This window comes from Caretta caretta, chromosome 3, assembly GCF_965140235.1.
Source record: "Caretta caretta isolate rCarCar2 chromosome 3, rCarCar1.hap1, whole genome shotgun sequence".
NCBI lineage: Eukaryota > Metazoa > Chordata > Testudines > Cheloniidae > Caretta > Caretta caretta.
The window spans coordinates 66595015-66622687 of NC_134208.1; the positions used below are offsets into that span (position 1 = coordinate 66595015).

General features: G+C 41.8%; 1 protein-coding gene across 1 annotated transcript in view; it reads right to left on the bottom strand.

Annotated features, from left to right (window-relative positions):
- Positions 1 to 9339: 9339 nt before the first annotated feature.
- TBX18 (T-box transcription factor 18) overlaps positions 9340 to 27673 on the bottom strand; it is a 32198-nt gene continuing 13864 nt past the window's right edge. The window contains exons 5-8 of the mRNA XM_048845100.2: positions 24426 to 24593; positions 22755 to 22819; positions 19236 to 19330; positions 9340 to 14906 (exon numbers count right to left, since the gene is read on the bottom strand). Of these exons, the coding sequence (XP_048701057.2) occupies positions 14182 to 14906; positions 19236 to 19330; positions 22755 to 22819; positions 24426 to 24593 (1053 nt within the window). The 3' untranslated portion in view covers positions 9340 to 14181. The remainder of the gene's footprint in view (positions 14907 to 19235; positions 19331 to 22754; positions 22820 to 24425; positions 24594 to 27673) is intronic.

Genomic DNA, 27673 nt, shown 5'->3' on the forward strand with positions numbered 1-27673 from the left:
ATCCCTGAATTAGAATGATGTTTAACATTGCTGTTCTCCTGTTCGTAAAACACAATTTGAAAAGTTTGGTTTTGCCATGCATGAACGGACCTGTTTAAAAGTTAATCTTTTCTGTAGGATGGAAACTGAAGAAGCAGCAACTTACCAGATGTTGCAAAAGACCAGCTTATTCATAGCAGAAAGTCCAGGCCAAATCTTTTGAAAGGATGGGGTTTTTTTAATATATAGACTTCAAAGAAATGACTTGTGGCATCTGTAACATCTACCAAACAGTGCTAGTTGAAACCAGTGAAGCACAGTCTACAGCAGTACAGTACAAGTCATGCAATTATTGGAGTTTGCAGTCCCACTTTCTGGAACAACATATGGTCTGCAGCAAGAAAGCCAGGATTTTTAAAAGAGCTCCTACAGTGTTTCAAACTTTGAATTTACAGAGGTGTAGGAAAAGAAACAGACTCCATTCAGGCTCTTATATTTAAATCCAGGTGTTGTTGTTTTGGTCATTGAAGAGGCCCCTGTTCTGCTCTTACATATGCAGAGGATATTCAAGTAACAGATGATCATGTACAGTCACATAACAAACCCTCCTTCTAATTTACAGTTGAGGAAATGTGGATGTAGTGCTGAGCACAACAGGACTGGAGAGGGAAGTGCCACAACAGCAAAAAAAAAAAAACCACCCAGAAAGTCTCACTTGCCAATATGAGTAAATTGCTTTTATTTTCTTCTCTACCAATAAAGACATAGCACTTTAGTTACAAGTTCCTTTGTCATAGAAACAGAATTGTTGACAACATACTGCGTGGAGGCCGACTGGGGTCTGAGGCTGCACTGGTACAGGGTCCACCCATACAGATCCTGAAGCAAGATTAGGGTTCAGCTTACGTTCTTCCCAAGCAGCAAACCAGAAGAGATCAGACATTCCCGCTAAGCAAACACAGCAGAGTTGTGGCAGTATGAGTTATAATATATGTATGTTCATATTACTCATAAGAGCAAGATAGAGTCCCATTTGTCCCAATTTTATTTAAGTTGTTTATCTAGTAAGTCATCCATTTCTCTTATTTTTGTCAATCACATTTTATGGGGGGTATTTGGTTTCACAAGCGCAGGCCCTGCTCTTGCAAACACGTGACTTAACTTAACAGGACTGTTCATGTGAACAAGTGTTTACAGGATCAGGATCATACTGCTGAAATACTTTTATTGGCTGCAGTCTCAAGGATTCTAAGTACATATCTCTTGTACTTGTTTTAGCAAATCATGAGAATTCCTTAATACCACAATAGGAATTCAGGAGATATATCCCTGAAATGACTCTTGAATCTACTGTTTAAACACCCAGTCTTTTATTCAGGATGATCTCAGAAGATTGGACGATTTTGAATAAGTACGAATTGTACAGCATTATGGTAGTCCCAGTAAGATCATCAGGGTTCAATCAACTTCAGGGTTCAGACCCCAAGGCAAGCCAAAACTGTAGGCCTTAACAGAATCTTTATTTAGTCTCTCAGAGGACTGTCCTAACCCTAAAACATCTCTGGTTCTGCAGAGCATGCTGTGGCCAACTCTTGTGATTTTATTATCATCTCATTAAAATAGTCACTCCTGTTTTAGTAACTTCATACCTGTTCTGGCAACATTTTGGAGTGTTAGCTAACTCCCAGTTAAGAAATCAAGACAGTTTCTATCACAGTGGCACAGTGGCAGAATGTGATATCTCTCCTCTGCAAATGACTGTAGAGACAGGGACATTAACACTACATTTGATACAGCTGGTATTTAAAATGATTATGCTGTTTACTGAAATGATTTTGCATTACAGTGGGGTTTTGTTTTTACCTATGTCAATTGTCTCAATTCCTGAATAAGAGTAAGGTTTAACATTGTTGTTCCCCTGTTTTTAAAACACAATCTGAAATGTTTGGCTTTGAATGTATGAACTGACATGCGGGGATCCATTTACGTTTGATTTGTTGCTATTTAACTGGTGGTAATAAAAGTAGAATCTGCTTATTAGTAGTCATAATGTGTCTTGAAAAAGATTCCTACCTCCAAGCACCATGATTCCCTTCAGATATAAGGAATCTGATTTTCAAAGATGTGTGTGCACTTTTGTGACCATAAAAATGCACATACAACTGCCTGTCTAAGTTGTGTGCACAATTACTGTAAATGCACATGGAGATAGGGTATTTGCTCCTGTGACTGGCCAATTACAGACATAGCAGCTCTCTTGCTTGTGCAGATACCTTATGTGTGCAAAAAAACCAAATACCCCCCTCCCACTCAGTAATTATACATGAAGATTATGTGTGCAGTTGCACACAATATTGAAACTCAGTCTTAAAGGATTGCTTCAACTCCCTTTGAAGTTAGTAGCGCAGTCTCCATTCACTTCAATAAGAAGAGGCTCTTAACCTAGTAAAAAATCCTTATGAGTTTTCATAAGATCTTTAGACAAGATTTCATTCCACTTGCATTTCAAGTATATTTTGACACTACATCCACAGATGAGACTCTGTGTCCAGCTGGGAGAACTGGGAGACCTCCATTCTGCATCCCCAGTTGCTGTCATTCAGTTTAACCAGCTCTGGCTGAACATAGAATTTCAGTACAGATGTAGCTAGATACCAAAATACCCTAATATCCTTCCCAACTATTGCCCAGTCTTAAATTTCACCTTTCAGAGGAAGATCATTGAAAAGTAGGTGACAGGCCAACTCCAACATCTGACATCCTTGGTTTCCCTGCACCCATCCATTCAGGACCAGACAGGGTCATGGCCATGAGTAAACATTGTGGTCAATGACCCTTCATGGCAATGGACAGAGGCCAGAAACCCCTGCTGATTCTGCTCAGTATTCTCATCATTTAGGATACAGAGAATCACAAGAATGTAGGACCTGGCAGAAGTGGCTGGAACTGCATTAGAGTGGCTCTGCTCCATTCTTTCTGATAATTCCCGGAGGGTAGTTATGGGCAGCCGTTTCTTCGCCTTGAGAGGTCTCAGCTGTGAAATACCTTACAGCTCAATCATGTTGCCTCATCATTTATATGAAGTCCCTGGAGATTTAATGAAATAGTATGGGCTACACTATCATCAGTAAACTGATTATACTTAGCTCTTTGGCTTCATTTTCACCTGAGCCAGACCCCTTAGTCATGAGGTTTACCCAACATTTACATAAACTGTGATTTGAGTAAAAGGCAGCTGGCTGTAAGTCAACCCAGACTAGATGGAGATGATGCAGATCAGCAAAGATAAATACATGTGGACCTGGCAACATCAGTAACTCTTTCATCAGCTGAGACCATCTGCCTGACTACTGTCAATATGGTCCACAGTCTTTGAATATTACTACAGTCATTGCTGCTCAGACTGTATCATTAGACAGAAGGACTTTCTTTCATCTTTGGCCAGCAAAGAATGTATGCCCATTCCTCTCACATCTCAACTTTGTCCTTTAAGGTAGGATCCATGATGGGACTTAGGCATTACAATGCTGAGCATCATGGTGCCTAGAAAACCCAGGAACAACACTGCGATCCACAAAGCTGCATAAGGTACCTAGGCTCACTATACAACGAATGGGAAGAGATAGATGCCTAAGAATGATATCCACAAAAGCCGGTATGTAAGGCAGGGAGTGGCCACGCTGGCCAGTAGGGAGAGATGCCCAGGCGATGGGTGGGTTCAAAGCCCCTCCCCTCTCTCAGAGATAGGTGCCTACATCCAGGCTGCAGGGAGGTGCTTAGCTGTGCTTAGTGGTCCACAAATGGGCACCAGCCACCTGGAGTCCGGGGTTTCTTGCAGAGAATGAGTCAGGCACCTGCCTCATGCCACACAAAGTGGCTGGAGGAGGAGCCCATCTTATAACTTGTGGGGTTCCATCAGTCTCTCCTGTTGAAGCTAACTAATGAAAGCGTGAGTGGAGCAGGGGGACTGGACCCAAGGTCTCCCTCCCAGGTGATGCCCTAACCACTGGGCTACAGATTCATTCTCGCTAGCTTTCTGACTATTTAAATATTCACAGTGGAACAGTCACTGCGCCAGAGACAGAGAGAGTAGAAATGATTTTGTGGGCCAGTGGTTAGAGCACCCCCTTGGGAGGTGGAAGACCCTGGGTCCATTCCCCCTACTTCAACCACTCTTTCATTATTTAGCCACAGCGATAGAGCTCAACAGGAGAGACTGAGGGGCCCCATATCAGAATATTCCATAGCCAATGGTTCGGACACTCACCTAATAGTGGCAGATCCCTCTTCAAATCCCTTCTGTTCATCAGGTGGAGGGATGTGGGGGAATTGAACTTGGGTCTCCCACATCCCACATGAATGTACTAGCCACTGGCTAAAAATTATAAGGTGGGCCCTTCCCCCTCATTTTTGAATGGACCCGATCCCGAGGCACACCTCCTGGATTGGACCCCACATGCAATTTCGGCAGATGAATGCCTATCTTCCCCTGGTTTGTGGATAGCTCTTGTGTGGGAAATAGGTGCCTGAACACCTAGGGTGAGGCGGCTGTGCATGTGCCCAGTGCAGAAACATAAGCCCGAGGGAAATTTTACTCTGAAAAACTTAAACACGGAATGAGTTTCAGCATCTACAGCATTTGATGGGAGTTTTGTGGTTTGCAGTAATGCCCAAACTGGGACTTCAACATGTAAGACAGGGACTTACACAGCTAAGTTTTGGGTGCCTGAATACTTTTATGGATCCCACTCTTTGCTACCTCTAGACTTGCACAAAGCTGCACTTTGGACTAACTGTGAAGAACACTCAGAATCTTAACAGACCAAAAAGCACCTGGCCACCTGCTTAGTGAGTGAAGCTAGTGGGCGGAACCATATTCCACAACTGGTGTAGAGGGCCTGAGGCTGCTAGTCCAACACAAGCTACTCCAGCCCAGGCTTTGCAGCCCTCTTCCCTAGCCCCAGGAAAATCACTACTCAGAGCTTTCACTATATCTCCTCCATCAGGCTTGAACACACCAGGAGGCAAGCTGTATTCATGTAAAGGGAATATGGAATATAGCAGGATCAGGATCAGCAAGGGAAGTTTTGTTTAGTGTCGATGAAAGTAAAATAGGAAGTTTCCATGGTTTAACACACACACACACGGAGAGATTTTCTTCAATCTTTGAAAATCTTCCCCTTAAAAGCTATACCCAAATATTGAATAATTTATTAGTAGAAACTGTATAATATCATTGTAGATTCTGAAATCATTTGACTATGTGAAATAGAGACAAACATTTTGTGGAAAAATACACACTACTCGACTGGATTCATTAAACGCTAGTAATTTTAGCTCAGGTTAAAACATCTGAGCCCTTAACTAGAGCAAGGGCAAAGCATAAATCAACAAAGTAAGTTTCTAATAGAATTTGGCCTTGGGAAATTTTTCTACATATTCTTTCTGGATGATGTTATTGTTTTTAGGGAGCTTATCTACTATCTTGCTGGGAACAACTATCTACTTTAATAAAGTGCCTAAAATATCGTAATAAACACACAGCTTATATCAATAGCATCAGATTTCCCCACACAGTATTGGTGTGTGATTTAATTAGATGAAAGGATTACGGGAGAAGTTTGTGTCATGATGATTTTTTTCAAGGCAAACCATAGATCAAAGTTCATAGCTGCCAAATATACAACTTTCAAAATGAGCTCAAGTGCTGCTATTAATCATGGCTGCTGGGGGATTTGATGACAAAGATTACACTGCTGTAAAGGATACTGCTGTGCATCAGATTCTTGCAACTGTCATCAAATACTTTGTCAACTGTTAACAGGTCGGGAAAGTTGTCCAGCATTTACTGCAGGTGCCTCTGTCACTACGCTGGGTGAGAAAGTCTATGCAACAGTGAATAATAGCTAATAACAACATCCTTGGCAGGGATTCTGAAACTTTTTCATAATGTGGACCATATCTTAGAGAGTGCCTCATGGACTACCTCCCCTCCCATGTGTGACTGTGCAGACCATCTCCCTCGCATTCACAATCATATAATATCTCTGTGGGCAGCTACAGCAATTGCTTACATGGGAATGTAGGATTAGAAATGTATTTGTAGTTTATTTTAATGCAACTTAATCGCAGGAAACCACCAGGTACGCCAGGACCATGTGACCTGCCAGCTCTCTCTGACCCATCAACAAGCGCTCCGTGGTGAGTCACCATAAGCCTTTAGACTACACTTTGGGAATTGTTAACTTAGAGACCTGTAAACTGCTGCTGCTCCTGCTTCATATGGAATGCACGAATAGTGCACTTTAGAAGGGGTGACTGTGCATAGTTTAACCCCCAAAACGGTCTAAAACAAGACATCAGAATTTCTATCTAGCTGTCGGTGGAAAGCAGATGTGAATGACACAGTGTGCTACAAGAAATAACGAAAGAGCCAAACCATAACTGCAAATTGGAACACTCATCAGCCACTGGAAGAGTTCAGATCAGGGTCCAGACTTCACAGCTCTGGCCAGCTATAAAAGGAGCTTGTCTGTATAATGGGATGAACCAAACCTCTATACCTTAACACCCTTGAACTGTGGGGAAGTTTGGAGATACATCTGGATGTGACTTTTTCCATTCAGAGCCATCCATTACTAACAATATCTTTAATAGATCTACAAAATAGATTTAAAAAGTGTACTAAATTCTAGATCACTGCAAGTGTTCTGGTGACTAACTTACCAAATAATTGCCATTCATTCTGCAAGCCGCTTCATAAATCAGAGCTCGCTAACGGACCCACATCTCTTCCTAACACCCCAATTCCTTTTTATAAAAAATAATGTTTTTAAATAATGTTCATGGTAACAGTATAAACATTATAGGTAACATAAAAACATTATAGCACTGATAACATATAGCTTATATTAATAACACCCTCCAAGTTCAGGAGGTGGGGAGGGGGGAACGTGGTCTGGGGAGCAGCCCCTGGGCACGGCTGGCCCCTGGGGTCTATAAAGGCTCATTGGGATTTGCCCCTCAATGAACCAATGTGCGGGGAGCAAGGTGGAAGTTTCGCCTAGGGTGCAAAATATCCTTGCACTGGTCCTGCTTCCTTTTAGTCCTTAGACTTATAGAGGTCAACGGAGAGATTTTTCTTCGTGAGAAATGTATTATGCACTGTAATGGGGATAGGGTTTTTTTCCCATTAGGCTAGTGGAAAAGACTGCCTTAAGAACAGAAAAAAAATGCCTTTTTTTAAAAACTTTTCTCCTTAAAAAAAAAAAGTAGTGAAAATCTCAGAAAAAATCTCTGGAATGAGCTGTGAGCGCAGCATCCGCTGGCTAGTCTGTGGATAGTCTATTCTTATTTCAGTGTGAGCTACATTCCGGTTTGAAACCTGCACATGTAAGCTTTTTTAAAAATTTGGCTGTGTAAACTGTGCATAGCATCCATGTAAGAAGCACTGCACCCCAATTCTGGTCAAAAGAGCGCGCCAGCTGAATGCAATACAACCATACCTGTCGCACGACGAAAAGCACTTAATGGAAGAAAGGGGCATGATTTTGGTTTACCAGCTGTGGTGCCCCCTAAAAAATGACTGGAAGTCAATGAAGTCAATGACCAAATGCCGGGATTTCACCTCACATGCATAAGCTTAGCCTTGTTCCTATACCACAGCACCCCAGTCAAACAGTCTGTCCAGGAGATAAAGTAAGTTACTTGCAGGAACTCTTTGGTCCTGTTTTATCCCTCTCAACCATCCGTGGTTGTTGCTTATCATTTTGGCTTGTGGGCTCCTCAGAGGGAGGGACTGTGACATATATTTGGACAGTGACTACAAATCATGGGTACCACCACACAAGAAATAATCACTTTAAAAAAATGTGTACGCTAGGGTCCTTTGGCCCTATTTGCCTGCCTGCCCCCATTCTTCCAGCAGCCTCCTGCTGCAGAAGTGACACCCAGGTGTCTGCGTTAAAGCCGATGCATCATTTCTAACCGGTAAAGAAAGTCAGCTCGGGAAAAACTCACCTGGGTTGAGCAACCACTGGAACTTTTTGTGTGCATTCTAGTGGACTGTCGGATGGCACCCATTTCGCAGATATTGGCTACTTACTGGCTGTAATCCCTTTGTGTGGTAGGTATTGCCTCCCCTCCACAGAAATTCAAAATGAAGTACAAATAGACTAAGGCCAGCATTTTTCAAGTGTTCAGTGTATACAGTGAAGCACTGAAGTGCTTCATTTTAGGTACTCAACTTTGAAAATCCCCAGAGATGGGATTCAACCTGGATAAATTTTTCAAAAGTGAGTAAATGACTTAGGGGTGGAAGTCACAACGGTATTTAGAAACTTAATGCCCATCCAACACCTACCCTTAGGAGCCTAAATCTGATTTTATCAAGTGACTTAGCACCTAGGAGGCTAAATTTCATTTGAAGATAATGGAACTTCAGGTCCAGGTCCAAAAAAAAAAACGATTTAGGCTCCTAACTTCCACTGATTTCAGTAGCAAGGCAAGGTAATATCTTTGGAGCTCTTTCTGTTGGTGAGAGAGACAAGCATTCAAGCTTACACAGAGCTCCTCTTCAAGTCTGTGTAAGCTTGAAAGCTTGTCTCTCTGACCCAGAGGAGTTGGTCCAATAAAAGATATTACCTCACCCACCTTGTCTCTAATATCTTGGGACCAACACGGCTAGAGCAAAACAGCATACATTGATTTCAATGGAAGTTAGGAGCCTGAATATTTTTGTGGATCTGGGACTTACGCACTTTTCAAAAGATTACTCCTTGTTTAGGCCCCTAAACTACACGACTACTCTTTGTGGCCAAAGGTCATGCTAGCTGTTCAGAGCAGTAGCTGGCTCAGCTGCAGGCTATTAGCTGATAGGAAGCTTATTTCAGCATCATCTGTAGTAGCCTGGGAAGTTCTGACCCCAACAGCTGTGAACTTGATCTGATGTCTTCCCAAATCTCAAAGGACTGATGGATGGGAGGGAGCTGTGACTAACCTTTGATCAGTGACAAGCTTTCAACCTGAGTTTACATGTTACCCCACTATCTTTACAAGGGAAGAGCTAGAAACTTATTTTTATACTAAGGCCTAGAGTCTTCTCCCTCAGCTCAAGAGAGCACTGGCTTCACTTTCAGCATGGCTTGAAGACATCCCTCATCTAGACCTAAATCTTCTTGCAAGGAAATGGCACGTTAGGAGAATTTAAGTTGATCCAGAGTCCACAGGACCATTCTATCCTAGCTCTTTTTAAAGGCACTTCTGTACCTAAGTGTGAACAAAAGCTGACCACATAAGATTTTATTCTGGCTGGTTAATGGGTTTTCCTTCTCATTTGTTTAATAACACTGGTAAAAAGTATTTAAACCAAGCTGTGGCGATTTTATTCACCAGTCACTCAATGACAGCCTCAATGAACACTTGTTAAAAGAGTATGTCATCTCTTTGGAATGATAATGTTTTGAATTACTTGCATTAGCTGATTAATGTGCCTGAAAACAAAGCAGGACATGTATGTTGATCTAGCACTGAACAGATTAAATAAATTACCATATAGTCAACTTTGTGACACATATATAGACAAATATAGTACCTGAGCCTTCATGTGAATAAATTCAGAGCCCAGCTGGCAAGCTAATACATTTTGTCAATGAAGTTTAAAAGGTTGTCTAAAAAACTAGCAATTCTCGCAATTACACTTAATTGAAACCCACACTTGGACTTTAAACTAAACCTGAATAATTATGTTATAAAAGTTTGAGGGAATATTCAGAAGAGCACAGTGACAAATTCTTTTTATGTTTAAGTTGCTACATAAATTAGTAAAGAAAGTTACTCTGCAGCATTTAAAAAAACCACCACACTCCTGCAATATAAGGAGCAATTAGGTCCACTATATTTACATGAAAACTTTAATATGGTTATGAAATCTCAAGGCTCCTTCTAGTGATGAAAAGCATTTCCACTGATGAACTGCTCAAAGTATATCTTTACTGGAACTACCTCCAGTATCATGAGATTAGAGCTACTCCTTCCTCCTCCGAGTTGATAAATTCTAAAACATGGGGACTGGTTCTGCAGTTCTTATAGAGGAAATATTTTTACTATAATCATTACTTGTTTTCCATCCATGTATGGCCAGATCTGGTCCACTTATGACTGAATTCTTCAGGTCTGATTCTGTTTCATCTTGTATCTTGTGAAGTCATTTGCAACAGTGCCCAAGTGTGTATAAAACATCACAATTTTGATTTGGTAGCATTTTGTATCCCCTTTGCATTGATTACCCATGTGGTACAAAAATGGCACCACCATGCACAAAAGTATTTTCAGATGTGTTTGTTTGCATGCCTGTTGATTAGCAGCATGGTACAACCATTTGATTATGTTCATTCTTAAAGACTTTGAAATCAACGTATTTTGGCATTTAGAATATGCAAAGCAAACATTGTGGCCAAAGTGAGAGCATGAAGAGAAATTCTGCAGGGTACTAAAGCTCTCACTGAAGCACTTGGTAGCAGGCAAGTGTTAATTTCCTAGATTTGGTTGATAAAGAGAGGCTGAGGTCATCCCATCACCACATCTTTTGGAATCCGTTCAGGTATGTCGCATTAACAGGGGTCTGTCACTAGCTAGTCAGCCTTGCAAGCCACTCATTCTTGTGTTCCAAAATAAAAACCTCGCTGTTCTGCCATCACTATTAGAATCTTCATGTGCTCAACATTTGTCATGGCCTTCACCTTCACATGACAAGGGGGCTCTCCAGCAGCTAGTTAAATTTAAACACACAAGAAATCTCTGCTAGTTGAATGCTCCCAAACTTGTATAAGTCTGTGCACCCTATGGTAAGTGCCTTTGTTTTTGTTGAAGTTGTGGACAACCCCCAACCCTTAAGTTTCCAAATCTAATAAAAATTTTTAGATACACATTTTAATATAATTTCTGTGACATTTTCATAAAATACAGATATATAATTATAGATATAATGCATATATAGCATTTACTATATTGATAAAAAGCTAGTCTTTGGCATGACACACCAATAACTATTTACAATATGAACTGAAGTTTAAGGAAGAAATGTTTCAAGCAATATTGTGAGATTATAAGATTAAAAATAACTTGAAGAAAAAGCAACCAGTAAATGGTACTGAAAAATTCTCAAATTACAATGCAAATACTATCTCCACACATTTGCACGCATGTGCACGCACATACACACTACACTGCAATGCAAATATTATCTCTGCTCTCACACACACACACTCCTGCAGTCCTTATACAGGCATTTCCCCAAGTAAGGGCTTGCAGGATTTCACACACCAGCCCCTCCTCCCCACAACCCCATTAAGATGGCACACACTGTATGGAGAATTCTCCCGCTTATCCCTTCCAAACATAAAGTACAGAGAGCATTACAGCCATTTAAAGCTTTGCATAATGGCAGGCTTTCAAATCTTTTGTTAGGATAGGGATTGCCGACACAAGTATCTTGAAAATTAAATTGTCATAGCTCCATTGACTTGGCACTTGTTGAAGATCTGGCCCTTGCCAAATGTAATTTAAAGGCATTTTACAAAGCTGTATTTCCTTATTTAGTATGAACTTTAAAGACAAAGCATGGACGGGAAGTAGAAAAAAGAACACATTGTACTGCTGGTACTCTTCATTAGGGGATCTGTCTGAAAGGACACGGATAAGTTGAATTCCAAAGCTAAAGATGGGCTGACACCAACCTCCACAATCTATCTAAGGTACTTACATGCCCCCCCCCCATTACTGTAGTATCTGAGTGCCTCACAGTCTTTAATGTATTTCTCCTCACAACACGCCTGTGAGGTAGGAAAGTGCTATTATCCCATTTTACAGATGGGAAACTGTGGCACAGAGAGGCTAAGGGCTGGATTTTGAAAGCTATTTAGGTGCCTAATGGGATTTTCAGAAGCACCTGTAGGTGCAAGATGCTTTTGAAAATCCCATTAGGCACCTAAATACCTTTCAAAGTCTGGCCCTAAGTGACTTGCCCACTGTTACACAGAATGTCTGTAGCTAAGGAAGACCTTGAACTCAGGACCCCTCACTCCCAGGCAAACATCCTACGCCTCCCTGATGTTGGGGGGAGGAGGCGGAAGGGAGAGATTATTTTTCCTCCCCTTACCCCACATCCCCAATGAAAACATATTAGCTATAATGAGTATTTCTTAAAATGTAAGCAGCTAAGTTATTGTTTGCTACAAAACAGACAGTGGCCCTGAGAAATGCAATGAACTACTTTTGTTGAAATCTAAAACCATACTACTAAGGGCTTTGTTTTCATTTGCACTATGTCACTGTACACTGCTCTGGCTATAAAAAGTCTTTACATTACCTTTGCACTCGTTTTAAGTTGTCTTTATACTACCCAAGTGGTAGCATAGGAGGCTTAGTGTAAAAAGAATGAGGCCTCCAATCTTTAAAGATTAAAATCTTTTACATAGTTGGTAAGATCTAAAATCTGACAGGTGTGTAGATCAGAATACATCTCCAAACGTGCAGCTGAGCGACCATATTGATCGCAAATAGGATGCACTGGTGTAACTAAGGGCAGAAGTTTGCCAGTAATCTTCCTTTTGTGGCATAAAAGTACCTCATTTCACTGTGAACCATGGGAACCTTGCTAGGAATTGATTTAGATCTCTGTACAAACGCTCTCCGGGTTACACAAGACCTGACTTACGCAAATCCGCACTTAGGGAAAAAGTTCCATAAGCTAGAAATAGGAGTTTTTGGTTTTGGGTTTTTTTTTTGCATAATGGTCGGGTATACATTTCCGATCTCCGTAAAATTCGAGTTACACAAGGTGTTCTGGAACGGAACAATTGCGTAAGTTGGGGAGCATCTGTACTTACTGACCAGCTAAAAGCAACTAAAGGAAGTGAACTGTTTAAACTCCATGGAGAAGAGTGAGAAACAAAGCAGTAGTGACAGAAAAGAACAAGAAAGAAACCAAGTGGAACCAAGACTCCCACTGGGATGGAAATAATAGGCTGTAGGTGCCATACTTAAAACCTTAAGCACAGTACTATAGAAGTTGTCTATAGCCATCCTAATCCAAATTCCTCCTGGTTACATGGGCATCTTCTCCCACTGCATTCTACTCCCCATATATCTGAGGGAAGAATTTTGGTCACCTGTTTAACTTGGGCCTAAGTACCAGCACAGACAACTCTTTTGTTAGGATTCTAGGGCGGGCAGTAAATTTGCCCACAAGAAGGGTAAAATTGATAATGGAATTTCTCAGCCTGTTAACTTAACTCAATGGGCAACATTTTAAAAGACTTAAACCTGCATTTTCTTTTTAAACAATCAAAGAATATTCTATTCTCCAGCAAAACAATTTAAAATTGAAAATTTCAATAGAAAACATTTATGGAAAAAGTGTATCAAGTCTTTCCCCTTGACAAAAATGAATCTCCCCAAAAATTCGCTCTGCACAGAGGAATAAGACAAGTTGATCTTTCCACTGCTTGTTTTAAATTACTCTTATCACCACAATTTGGATTTGCACTATGTTTTTTCAATGATGTGACAACATCAGGTGAATCTGGACTAACACTGAAATATCCTAATAAGAATGCCATGTCACTGACAGGCTAGAAACAGCATAGCATGAGAAGGAATGCTATTCTTTCCATTTACTTTGTAGATAATCCATAGCTATCCCCCTATTTTAGACTGGACTCTGCATGTTTAACACTTGAAGTCCAAATAACTATTGTATCTCTTATAACAGAGAAGAACATTGTACTATGTGTTTGCTGCATCAGCTCAGCACTGGATGAACACTGCAGGGAAATTTGCTAGTTCTGCAGGAAATGTGTTTTGTTTGTATTGTCTAATTCAGACCCAAGTGTCATTTCACTCTTTAAAGGGGTAAGAAAGGGGGAGGGCGAAAGGGGAGGAAGTCCTGCTTAATTTGTTGCATATGTTCCAATGTGTAATACAACTAAGTGTACTATCCCAGAAAACTAAATGGACTGTGCCACAACAAACTCCACAGAACTCAAACCAGAAAACAATCTGGCCACAAGCAAGTCAAACAATTCAGCGAAACTTCCTCTCATATTATATATACATTTTACAAGCTACATTGTGTCCTTTCGTATTCCAAGAGAAGTACATCGTAGATACCAAACATACTGTACTTTTCCTTAAGAAGCTTCATCAAACCATATGTGCAGACACTTGAGATGATGACAGTGTTAAGCTTCCTAGGGTCCTAGAGTCAAAGAAATTCTGCTGCCCCCCACTGCTAAGTAAGTGAACTCCTTCCACAGGGGGTAACATCTGCCGATCAGTCATGGTTCCACTTGGTGAGGACCCCAAGAAACTTCCTTGGGAAGAAACAATTTTCTCAGGACTGGCAGCCAGTTTGGGGGATGTGGAAAAGTTATATCCATATAAAGCACAGGGACTGTGTAGTCTAAACGTATTGTAAGAGCCTTGGTGGGTTTGATTAGTGGTGAAGGCATTGCTTGATGGGGATGGCATGATGTACTGAAGCTGTGGAGACATCCCTGATATCTGCATAGATAAACCGGTTTGTGGGCAGCTGAATGCATCACCGTCATTGCCCGTCATGGACATGTTCACAGTTGTGCTACTTGACACACCCACATAAGAGGGAGTCCTTGGGGGTGCAAAGGTCTCACTGGTTTGGTTTGTGAGCCTGTTGTAGGTTTCAGCAAGAGAAGTGCTGTATCTGTTAAGGGTTAAGCCTGAGCGGGCACAAGCCGTATAGTCAGCTGGAGCAAGGCTACAGAGCTGGCTAGTGTTGGGACCCAGGTGGAAGGCAGGAGAAGAGCAAGGGGACCCAGGTAAGAGGTGAGGGTGGGTAGATGGAACTCCATTGCCAGGTCCCTGGAGTAAAGTAGAGGAGCCCGCATTTCCTGGAAGAGAATTTTAAAACATAAATAGCATACCGAAAAGGTTAACATCTTAGACGGTGTTTGATCATCAATTAAAACCTGCACTCTCCTGGTATTAAATGCGATCAGTTTGGTACAAAGATTTTTGATAAATGTTACAAATATTATCCCTTCAAAATACACAAACTAAATACGGAATACAAGTTGGGACTGTGCAACCCTGCATACACCCAAGGTTACATCCAGATTTGTTCTCCTGTCGCACAGTTTACAGTTATTTCAGTAGACACTGGAAACAAATTGTCAGGGCCTAGGCTATGGTGTTGTAAATTTCAACTCAGAATGTATCTTAAGTCAAAATGATGAACCCTAGAAGAGTTTGCCCTGGATTATTTATAACCAGCCTGCCCTTTGGAGTGCATTTATAACCTCGGGCTCAGTGTGTGTTACACATTCCTCTCTGTGCCTGATCTACAGAGGATAGGAGTCTGCCTCTTGTTCTGCCCACAGCCCACTGCATCGGCTACCACCAGCCACTATGAGACGCTCACAATCCCAACTCTCTCAGCCTGTGTCACTGTGCCCACAATGTGGAGACAAGGTCTAACAGTCAGGATACCATTCAGCAAAAGGATAAGTCTCAGCTCTGTAGTGGAGCTACCAGGCAAGGAGACTGAGAGGTATATTCAGGGGTGAGCTGGAGCCCGTTCTCACCGGTTCGCTAGAACCGGTTGTTAAATTTAGACGCCCCTTTAGAACCGGTTGTCCCATGAGGGAGAACTGGTTCTAAAAGGGCTTCTAAGTTTAACAACCAGCCAAAAGTGGCACCTTAGGCGCCGACTCCGTGGGTACTCTGGGACTGGAGCACCCACGGGGAAAATTTGATGGGTGCAGAGCACCCACCAGCAGCTCCCCGCCCCGCCCCAGCTCACCTCCGCTCCGCTTCCGCCTCCTCCCCTGAATGCGCCACCCCGCTCTGCTTCTCTGCACCCCCCCAGCTTCCCGCAAATCAGCTGTTCGTTCGGGAAGCCTGGGAGAGCTGAGAAGCAAGCGGCAGCTTCGCGCTCAGGCCCAGGGAGGTGGAGGTGGAGCGGAGGTGATCTGGGGCGGGGGGGTGGGGGGCGCAAGAAGGCTGCCCGCACCGCAGCAGGTAAACCTGGGGGAGAGGGGGTCGCAGGGGAACCGCTTCCCGCCCCAGCTCACCTCCACCTCGGTGGGCCTGAGCAGGAAGCGGCTGCCTGCTTCTCAGCCCTCCCCGGCTTCCCGCACAAACAGCTGATTTGCGGGAAGCCGGGGGAGGGGGGCGGAGAAGCAGAGCGGGGCAGCGCATTCAGCGGAGGAGGTGGAGCGGAGGTGAGGTGAGCTGGGGCCGGGTGCGGGGAGCTGCCGGTGGGTGCTCTGCACCCACCAAATTTTCCCCTTGGGTGCTCCAGCCCCGGAGCACCCACAGAGTTGGCACCTAAGGCCCCACTTTTGATGTGATCAGTGTGGGGAGTGGCCACTCCCCCTGCTCCCCCCCAGCTACGCTCCCCCGCCCCTAGGAGCCAGAGGGACCTGCCGGATGCTTCCTGGGAGGTAAGCACCGCCAGGACTCCCCACCTGCCCCCCAGCAGGTCCCTCAGGCTCTTAGGGGCGGGGTGGGCACCCACTATGGTGGCCCACGACACCCTCCTTCCCAGTTCTGAGGGCAGTCAAGGGACAGGGGTGGATGGGGCAGGAGTCCCCGTGGGGTGGGGATGGGCCACGACCCCCACGTGGGGTAAGGAAGGAACCGGTTGTTAAGATTTTGGCAGCTCATCACTGGGTATATTAGAGCTAAAATGTCGCCAGAAACCTAGCTTCCATTCTCACCATCTGTGAACAAAAATTGTAACTTCCACAGCCCGTGTGACCACCAAAGAAGGGGAGAGAAGAGGAACTTGAACTATGAGTAGTCATGTGTAGGAAGCAGGAAGTTTATTGATATGAGCGCCCTGCTCTCAAAACAGCACTGTTACTTAAAAGTAAATAGGTAGGGTTGATCTGCCTCCTGGATAGCTCAGCCTGGTAAGCAAGCAGCACAAACTGCCTTTGGGGGCTTATGTACTGAAGTATCTCCATAGTATGAAGTCAGCTTTCTATGTCAAGCCTTCTCTCTCTCTCTCTTGCTCACACACACATACAACTAGCCTTGCCAGAACTCAGCCAACATGTCTGAAGTTTCACACGTATGATATTATGTTGGCGTAGAGCTACTCTGGAAAGTTTGAGGCAAGTAAAGCTCTGTGTTTTGGAAATCCGACGATTTTTTTTAAAAAGGAAGATGATTTCACTTCTTGAACACTCTCCTGGCCTTTTTTGGCTTTTTGTAACTCAAAATGGCTTGGCACAGAAACTCCAGTTTTGTGTTTGGCCAGGGCAAGGATTGGAGCCCAGGACTGCTTTTGTGTTTTATTAGAAGGTGGAGGAGGAAAGAGGCTAGTTATTAAAAGTGGTTTCTATGTATACTATAGGCTCTGAGGATTTATTAAAGCTTCTTGATGTGAATGAGACTACCACAAAGGTTGGGGCCAGGGGGCATGATTGCAGTCAGGCAAGCACCTGGCATGGGTGGGGAGGCATTGAAAGCAGCAAAAGAGATCTGGTTTGGGTGGGGAGGGATGACACGTACACTTGAACCCACAGAGAGATGGTTTGGGGTGGAGAGGGGACCCAGGCCCAGAGAGTGATCTGCCTCTGCCCAAGAAGTTCCACTTTATGTGCCCCCTCCTCCACATAGCTCTCCCCACTATGGGGGAAGGGGGAGGCAGGAAACCATAAAAAGGGGTGTGGCCTACACAGCCGGCCAGAGAAAGCCACATGGAGAGAGGCAGTCTCTAGCTCTTTGCAAAGTCTGCTGGAGTCTCTAGGCAGTTTGCAAACCCCACAGGGACGCCTTGCTGAGCAGTTCTTATGTTTTTCAGAATCTAAGGAGTTTCTCCAAAGGAAAGTTAGTGTTAAATTTGCCAATATCTATGAGATACTTCAACACCCGCTCCCAGCCCACCCACACTTTTTTAAAGAAAACTAAAACCACACGAAAGAGAGAGTCTGGAAATACATGGTGAAAGTCACCTATAAACGAACTCTGCCCCTGCATCTCTGCCCAAGAACGGCCAAGACCAAGAGACCATCCTGTCCTTAATAACTCACATCTTCAGCCACATTAGTGGCATTAAAACCAAGAACTGACTTAACTTGATAACCTTACTCCGTAAGAAAAATTAAACGTCCACTGCAGCAGCATTTAAACAGAAGTACCCTCCCTTATACTGCCGATCACAAGCTACTCCTGCCAAATTTTAAATTAACACCCTTATGCAATTATTGGAAACAGTCAGCTTTCTACTTCTTTTCTTCAAAGGGCACCATTCTCAGGACAATTCTCCAGACATATGGAAATTCAAATGCAAATGTCATGATACTGCAAGATATACAGCTACAAACCTCAGAAGGGCTGGACCAAAAGACTGACAACACATGCAGCAAAACATCAGAGTAAGTGGGAAGACGTGCATAGCATAGACACTTATTGCATAGACCCAAAGTAGATAGCCACAAAATACAGCCTTTAGAGTCTATGAAAACCTCATTTAGCAAGAGTCCGTCACCCGAATATCTCCATTTTACAAGTAAGAGGTAACAGGTGCACAAGAGACAAAGTGGAATGGAGCAAAATTACGGTAGTTTGGGTGATCTTTACTATGCACTTCCATATTTATTTTAAGTGTAGTCTTTATTTTGAAATTTCTGGCTAACATTTGTGAGTTTACTTGAGAGACCTTCAACACTTCTCTTAGGGCTCCCCCACTTCTTAAAATATTCCCAACTTCAGTTCCTGCTTAATGAAAGCTTGTTGTAATTGTTGTTAATTTTGGGGGGGCGGGAGGGGAGGTTGGTTAGGTTTTCTGTGCTTAGTAATATACATATTAGTCTGGATTAATGGATTTGAGAGTTTCAAAGGCTTAATCCTTGGTGAAAAGCAAATTAAGTACTGGGGGAATGTTCAAGTTAATACATAGCTATGTCAGTAATAGTATCCGACGCCCTTTTTATGATTACTGGCATAACATTGTAGAATAGTGAATTTACTGAAACATTCTATACCGGGTTTTAGAAGCTACAATAATAGATCTCTTTTGTCCTGTTCACTGCAAACCTGGTTAAATTAGTTTATTTCTATCTCTGGAAATAAAAAACCTATCATCTGCATCTGGAGTTAACTTAGTTTTTCTGTAGGTGATACACAAATCTAAGTTTTTCATAAGGAGTGGTAGCACAATTTTATCTTTAGACATTTTGTTTTTTCAGGACTACAAATAAGATTATTACCTTGTTTGGGGATCCCAGGTATATCTTCAAATGTAAGTGTCCTCAGTGAAGGTCTCCAGAATGCATAGGACTCCACTAAAGCTTCCAGTCCCATTCTAAATAGAACAAAAACACCACTATGTGAAAAGAATGATCTGTTTTTGGTTTGTCACTTTTTGTAGCTAGTTCATCACTCAGTCTCACACACACTGTATGTTTCAGGAAAAAAAATATTTTTAGAACAATGTTTCTCAGACTCTGGTCCATGGACCACCAGTGATCTGCAGTGAACGTGCTGGTGGTCGCAGAGAGCTGGCTGGTCCCATGGTGCTGGCTCTTCTTGTTTCCAGCTGCTAAATCACTTTAAAAAACTGCTAGCAGTACCTTTAATAATTCCCTAATAGGACTTTTCCACATCAATCTGATTGCCTGAAGGATGATCTGCCATCTCACATTTTAGAAGGAAAGTGATCCATAAAACAACTTCTGTTAAAATGTGATTCAACACTCTCCTTGCCTTAGAAAATTGTGCATACAAGATGCATGACTCATGGATATGCTACTCTTTTTGAGCCTGTTACTGGGCGCTATTGGATTAAAAATATCTTTAGAAAATAGCTTCAAGAGTTTTCTCTCAGCCTTTACAAGCTTTTGAATGACAAATAGAAATAATTGACTAACCACTCAACTCACTGGATGTGCCACATACATTTATATAAATCAATTTGATCTTATACAAATATACAGGTATACCTATATACAGGTCATGCTTTTTGTGCCACAAATTCACAAACAAAGCTACAATGTCAGCACACCAGTATAATTTGGCTGCTAGTTTTGAGTGCTAAACTCATAAGGCTTGTTAAGTGTCGATATCGAGCACATACCACAAACAAATGCTTGCCTTTGAACAGCAACACTCTGTAAAATGAAAATATGCAAATGGTCCGATTTGAGACCATCCACATTCTCTTCTGATATTGCTTTTTCCACACTGCAGTTCCAGCAGGATCACAGATATGTTGCAGGAAACAGTTATAAAGTATTTATTAGCTGAACCTGGACTAAAACATAGCCTTCATTTTCTGCAGTAATGGTGACTTTTCACTTCTAGTTAAAGTGGAGATAAAAGCCACCTCCTGGAGGAGAGTAGCCAAGGCGATAATTTATACAAGATGCCGTCGAACAATTTCCACTTTTTATCACCACCCTAATTTATGCTATTAAATGGCCAAGTTTATTTAACAAAACAGTTATGTTTTTCCTGAAGTATTTAAAGAAAAGAAATTTTGGTACCTTCCTGAGTAAAAGATTTTTATAGGGTCAAACCTAAGGCCTAACTGAAGAATGAAACGACTCTCAGCACATAAATTCTGGTTCACTTTGCAAAAGTACAGAGGGTGCTTTTAAAGGGCAAGGCTACTGATCTTTATAAAGCAGCCTGTGAGACTGTAAATGACCTGAAAGGGAATATTTTTAATTAAACAGAATTGTTTTATGTAGTGTTACAAGGCAAAGTTATTGCAGCACAATAGACAATTAAAATGCATCCAAAAGGAGAATGCAATGACACCACGGTATTTTTAACTTTCGGTACAGACTATCATGCTTTCGTAAAAGACATGCTGTAGAAGGCTGTGGAAAATAAAGCCTTTACATTTAGATTCTTCAAAGAATAAAAAACTTGCTGCAAAAAGAATTAAAAATATGAAGCACATTCCCAAATGTATTTGGCCATGTCCTTAGTGCGTGTAAACCAGCACAGGACTATTGATTTCAATGGAGCTACCTCAATTTGTAGCAGCTGACGATCTGGCCCCTTCTACAATAAACATCCTTATTGCAACAAAAGGGCATTTAGATTTGTATTTAAAAGCAGAACAAAACCATTTGCACAGAGGCCCTCTTCAGTGGAATTCCATCATGCTCTCCTTGTTCTGAATCACACTTTTCATTCAACGTCCACACAAACAGCATTTAATTAATTTAATTTAAAACAAAAACAAAAACAAGCAGGTCCCAATCCTGAAACAGGATCTGTGTGGTTGGGCCCCTGCAATCACACAGAACGTGAGGAAAGTCAATGGAGCTCTATCCATCCATACCCAGTTGCAAGACTGGTCTCTAACTTATCCCCACCTTTGGATTTCAAAGTGCATCCCATCTTCTGAGGGTGTCTGCTGGAACATAAAGCATGAAATCTGGCCCCAATGAAGTCAGTAGGAGTTTTGCTATTGACTGCAGTGGTGTGAGGATTTTCTCCAAAGGCTTCTGTGCAGGGATTATTTACTTTTGGATATTTGACAGCCCCAAGAATAGTGCTGGTGCTAAAGATATATCAAATATACCATCAGATGGTCATTGAAGGAGTTCAGAGGCACATAGGGTGACTTTCTCTCTCTTGTTAAATATGTAGCATATTCAGCAAATTTAATTTGCTTCTTCCTTAACTAACTCTATCTGGAAGTTAGTTGTTTACTCAATTCTAAAATAAAGGACTAAGTTCACCAAAGCTTTCCCAGACCTGAAGAAGAGCTCTGTCGCTCTCACCCACAGAAGTTAGTCCAATAAAAGATAGTATCTCACCCACCTTGTCTCTCTAATATCCAGGGACCAACACGGCTACAACAACACTGCAAACATAAGTTCGCAACTGGCATATTCAGGCACAACTCCCTTCTGCCAATGGAGTGGTGCCTATTTTGTCCCAGGGCTGAGTTTGGCCAATTATTTCCAATCAGGAAGACTCTTAATCCAAGTGCTCAGTGTGAAAGTCTAAGATACTTTGTAATGGATTCCTATCAGTGATCTCTCCCCTTCTATTATTAGTATTTATTATTTGTATTATCATAGCACCTAGAAGCCCTAGTCATGGACCAGTACCCCCACACAGTGCTAGGTGCTGTAATGTTCATCTCCTCCTCTCCCAACATCATCCATTTAAAAAAATACTAATTTGCTCTCCAAAAATGAATCTGAGCTCTTCTGCGATTTGCTGTGAGCCGAAATTGATCTCCAATGCTTCACCTTTCTACTAAAATAGAAGCTCAGTAAACTGGCAGGCATTCACTGAACATTTTTACTGACACAGTTTGTTCTCTTCTCTGGAAGATCAGCTCATAAATACGGCACTTGTAGAAAACAAAATGCAAAGTGGTAACTGAAATTACTGCACCATGTGCAATACAATTACATGCTTTCTTTTTCAGGTGGAAGGGTTTAGAATGTAATTCATAAAAGAATCACCGTTCAGACAGTGTGCAAGTTTTCTTTTCGTGTTCTATGTCCATAAGCTGCAGTATATATTAGTACATGAATCAAGTTAAACACTGAACTTTCAAGGCTGTATACTGTCATTACATCCACAGAATTTAGGTTTAATTCTATAACTCTAGGGCTAGCACTGGGACACCTAGTTCTTGCAAGCTTGAAAGGTCTGTAAGAACAGAAACTCCCTTTTGTGTGCATGGTAACCATTCTTTAAATCCTTTAACAATTTGATTTTGTCATTGCAGACAAACCCATTTTTCCAAAGCTTACCTGTTACGTCCAGAATCTCTAAATCCTTTAGCAAATGGATTCCTGTCAATCTTCAATCGAGTGATCTGTAAAGATAATAAAAGAAAGTGATGGCAAAACTTTTACCAATTCAGTTTAAATGATACGCATAGCAAATATATCCACCAAACCTGAGCTGTCATTGGAATTTTCCATTTTAATTCTGTTTAAGAATTATAAAAGTTCAAGTGGATCTTTCTTCCCATTTGCAGGTTGAATGTGTTTTTCTTTTTAACACGATACATTAAGACCTAACCCCGCAATCATTCTCTGCATACATCCCCCAAGGAAGTCAATGAGTGTTTATTTTACACAAAGGCTGGTTGGGATTCTTGAAAGAAGTTGTCTGGAAAATGTTCCTGCTTCAACTAAGACAGTGCATAGCCTCCTTGTCTGTGACAGAGTTACATAACATATATACAAACAGAGAAGGAGATGCTGAATGAGAAAGATTTCTGTTAGGCTGCTATGTTCACATGTACATACTATAAACAAATGGAACACAAGAAAAAAAATACTTGTAATTTCTTTAAATCAACAAAATAGTTACCAAATAATGGTAGCCCATCAATCAGATGACTCTCCCCCTTTAAATTTATATTGCATCATTAAATCATTTTGCTTTCTACTTTCTGAAGAAAGTAGGCCATTAATAAGCACAAAGTTTATATTTATATATACACAAATACACACAAACCAAAACATAATTGTGCTAAATTATTTAGAATGAATAAAATGCGACTATACTAAATATGATGTCATTGTGTGTTATACTTAGACAACATGGTTAGAGCAGAAGACTCGGAGTCGGGCAACCTGGGTTTTAATTTTTTCTCTGCAGCTCACGGCGTTAATTTGAATAGGTTGTTTATGGGCCAATCCTGCTCCTTTAGAAGTTAATGAAAGCTATTAATTACTAAATTAAAAACTAACTTCCCCTTTTACAACTTGGGGACATCAATACTTGACTAACGTTGGAAGGTGTTTTGAAGTCAGTGAGAGTTAAGCACCTATGGGATTTTCAGAAGTGCCTATGTACCTATCTGCATTTGAGGCAGAATATCTTTAAAAATCTGGCCTTCAGGCTATGTCTAAACTACAGCCTATGTCAGCAAGATTTCTGTTGCTCAGGGGTGTGAATATTCCACCTCCCCGAGTGACATAAGTTCCACCAACATAAGCGCTAGTGTGCACAGAGCTATGTCGGTGGGAGAGTGTCTCCCGTTGGCACAGAGCATCTTCAACAGACACGTTGCACCGGTGCCGCTGCACCACTGCAGCGCTGTACGTGTAGCCATAACCTCTTTGGCCCATATCCTCATAGGTATTAGGCACCCAACTCCCCTGGGAATTGTATCTCAATCCCTAACTGTAAAACAGGGATAGAACTTCTTATGTCCTGTCTATTCAAACTGCAAGAATTTCAGGGCAGGAACCATCTCTTACTATGTACAGTGCCTTGCACACTGGCACTCCTGTCTCAGTTGTGGCATCTACATGCTACAGTCATACAAAAAGCTTTTAAATATTTAGAGTATTAGACAAATGCCTTATTACTAAGTGGTGAAGTAAAAGTTTATCCTTTTCTTCTCTTGTACTTGTCTGACATATTCTGAAAAGCCAGTAAAATATTTTTTAAAAAGCCAAAGTTACCTGTTGATTCTGATATGCTGTTACAGTAGTGAAAACGGTTTCAGGAAAGGAGAAAGCTTTGACGCCATCTCCGGAAGGAATGGGCTTGACTGGAGACAGATCATCTGCACAGTCTTTACGAATGACATGGACACGAGGCTGGTATTTGTGCATAGAATGAAGGATAATCTATACAAAATAAAACAAAGAAAAGGTAATATTTGTTAGAAAGGATGCCCCGCTGTTTCAATGCTGGTAGCATTTTGGAAAAAGATTATGGCATGTGTTGCTTATCATGCAATTTCCTGGAAATTAAGTTTTCTATAATTTATAATGGTGTCATTACAGTAGTCTAATCACTATGTACTTACAACATTGCCATCCCTAAACATTCAAAATTAATGAGTGAGGAAGTCAAAAAATAATGAGATTGGCTTAAAAATCACGGGTGAAATGCTGGCCTCACGGAAGTCAATAGGAATTTTGCCATAGACTTCAGTGGGGATGGATTTCACCATATGAGATTTTTTTCTAAAATAAAATCAGTTTGCTTTCTGGATTTTGAATCTTTAAGACAATATTGAAAATGCTTGAAGTATGGTGGTGGTGGATTTGGTTGGTTGGCTTTTGTGACCATAAGGGCTAGAAACATACTTTGTTGGGGTTGTATTTAAAATGAAAGCTGAGATTCTCATGACTCCAAGAGCAGTGGCTTGAAGAAAACCTCCAAATGTCACAGTTGCAAACGTTAGCCACTGTGTATTTACAAAAATAAAAGGAGGACTTGTGGCACCTTAGAGACTAACAAATTTATTTGAGCATAAGCTTTCGTGAGCTACAGCTCACTTCTTTGGATGCTGTCGCTCACGAAAGCTTATGCTTAAATAAATTTGTTAGTCTCTAAGGTGCCACAAGTACTCCTTTTCTTTTTGCGGATACAGACTAACACGGCTTCTACTCTGAAAGCTGTGTATTTACAGTATGTAAACAGATACAAGGAGCATTACTTATACGGGAATAATATCTACACTCACCATAATATACATGTGTCAATTTAGGAAAAAGAACAATTCCCTTTACTAAGGATTTAGGCCCAAATTCTATAAAAATCTTATGAATATCAGTGCCTCAAATTAAAGACATCCATAATCGTTTGCAGGATTGCGGTGGTATTTCTACATTTTGAAGGAGGCTTAAAACATCGAAGTTTTGTCCTTATGTTTTCTTCCATTTCATTAAAGATAAACACACTTTTAATAAAGATTTCTTTTTTAAAAAATCAGAAGCTTGGCAATTTTGGAAGGTCTAATCAATAAATAAATCACCAGTCCCATAGCTACTGGCTTGCAGAAGCTTTAATCAAGATTCAAGAGCAACCTATTTTAAATTTCCTGCTTCTTTAGCAGCCGCAGAGTGCTTATGCAATCAGACATCACAACATGGAGCCCTTAACGTCACATGGCCTGAATAATGCCAAATACCATGAAACCTCATTTCTCCAAACAAAATGGGGTCATTAAATTAGCTTGGATAAACAAGGGTTGGCTAGGCAGAGTACTTTTTAATACATTTAGTCCTGGCTGGGGGACATAATCCTGTTTTGGAGAAGCAAAGTTTCTGGATAATCAAGGTTTTCATTACATTGCAATTGGGCTTTTTGACAATGACATCAGAAGAGCTCCAGTAAATGACTTCAGACAGTCCCCTATGGATAGGGCCCTACCAAATTCTCAGCCATGAAAAACGCCTCACAGACCATGAAATCTGGTCTCCCCCCTGTGAACTCTGGTCTTTTATGTGCTTTTACCCTCCACTATACAGATTTCACAGGGGGAGACCAGCGTTTCTCAAATGGGGGTCCTGCCCAAAAGGGAGTTGCAGGGGGGGTCGCAAGGTTATTTTAGGAGGGTTGCGGCATGGCCATCCTTACTTCTGTGCTGCCTTCAGAGCTCAGCAGCTAGAGAGCGGCCACAGTTGGCCGGGCGCCCAGCTCTGAAGGTGGCACCCTGCCAGCAGCAGCGCAGAAATAAGGGTGGCAATACCACTCCAGGCCACCCTTACTTCTGCACTGCTGCCTTCAGAGCTGGGCAGCCAGAGAGTGGCGGCTGCAGACTGCGGGCCCAGCTCTGCAGGCAGCAACCCAGAAGTAAGGGTGGCAACACCGTACCGTGCCCTCCTTCCTTCTGGGCTGCTGCTGGCGGCGGCTCTGCCTTCAGAGCGGGGCTCCTGGCCAGCAGCTCTCAAGGCAGTGCCGCTGCCAGCAGCAGTGCAGATGTAAGGGTAGCAGTACCACAACCTACTCTGCAATAACTTTGCGACCCTCCGACAACTCCTTCTTGGGTCAGGATCCTACAAGTACAGCACCCTGCACTTGAAATAGCTGAAATCATGAAATTTACGATTTTTAAAATCCTATCACCATGAAATTGACCGAAATGGACCATGAATTTGGTAGGGCCCTACCTATGGTTATTCTAATTCAAGGTGTCTTCCCCAGCTTCTGCAGCCTCGCTTACAGCGAAAGGCTAGATATTGGCTTTGTTGAATTGAGTGTTTAAATATCTCTTCCAACAATCTTTCCAGAGTTTTTCTGTTGGAAAAATCTCTATAAAAGAAGAATTAGCAGGTAAATAACAGCAAAAGTCTGATCTTGCATTCCTTGCACACCCTAAATACCTGATGATGTAAGAGAGTAATGGGTGTATTAAAAATGCAGGATCAAGCTAAAACTATACAGTAGAACCCCAGTTGCCCATTGCCCTGCACCTTGCCTAGTCATTTACACCAGCATAATTGAATATAAATTTCAGGTTTCAGGGTAGCAGCCATGTTAGCCTGTATTCGCAAAAAGAAAAGGAGGACTTGTGGCACCTTAGAGACTAACCAATTTATTTGAGCATAAGCGCTCGTGAGCTACAGCTCACTTCATCGGATGCATTCAGTGGAAAATACAGTGGGGATAAATTGCTTTTCTACTATTCTGATTAGGCAGAAGTTTACATACACACAGCCTTTGTACTGGGTTAAATGACTACACAAGGTGCAGGGCAATGGTGAAGTGGGCCCAAGACATTGCCAATTTAATAAACAAATAACTAAATCACACCTCTCCCTGAAAATGTATTACCCTCTATTGTTGTTAGTAATGCCTATAATTCCTATCACGGAGAGATTAGAGAAAAGAAGCTCTATGTTTTCAGTTTGCTTCCTCTGTGCATTTAATAGCTCTGAGTAGACTGGCTCTACACCGTTGTCCCTGGAGAATCAGT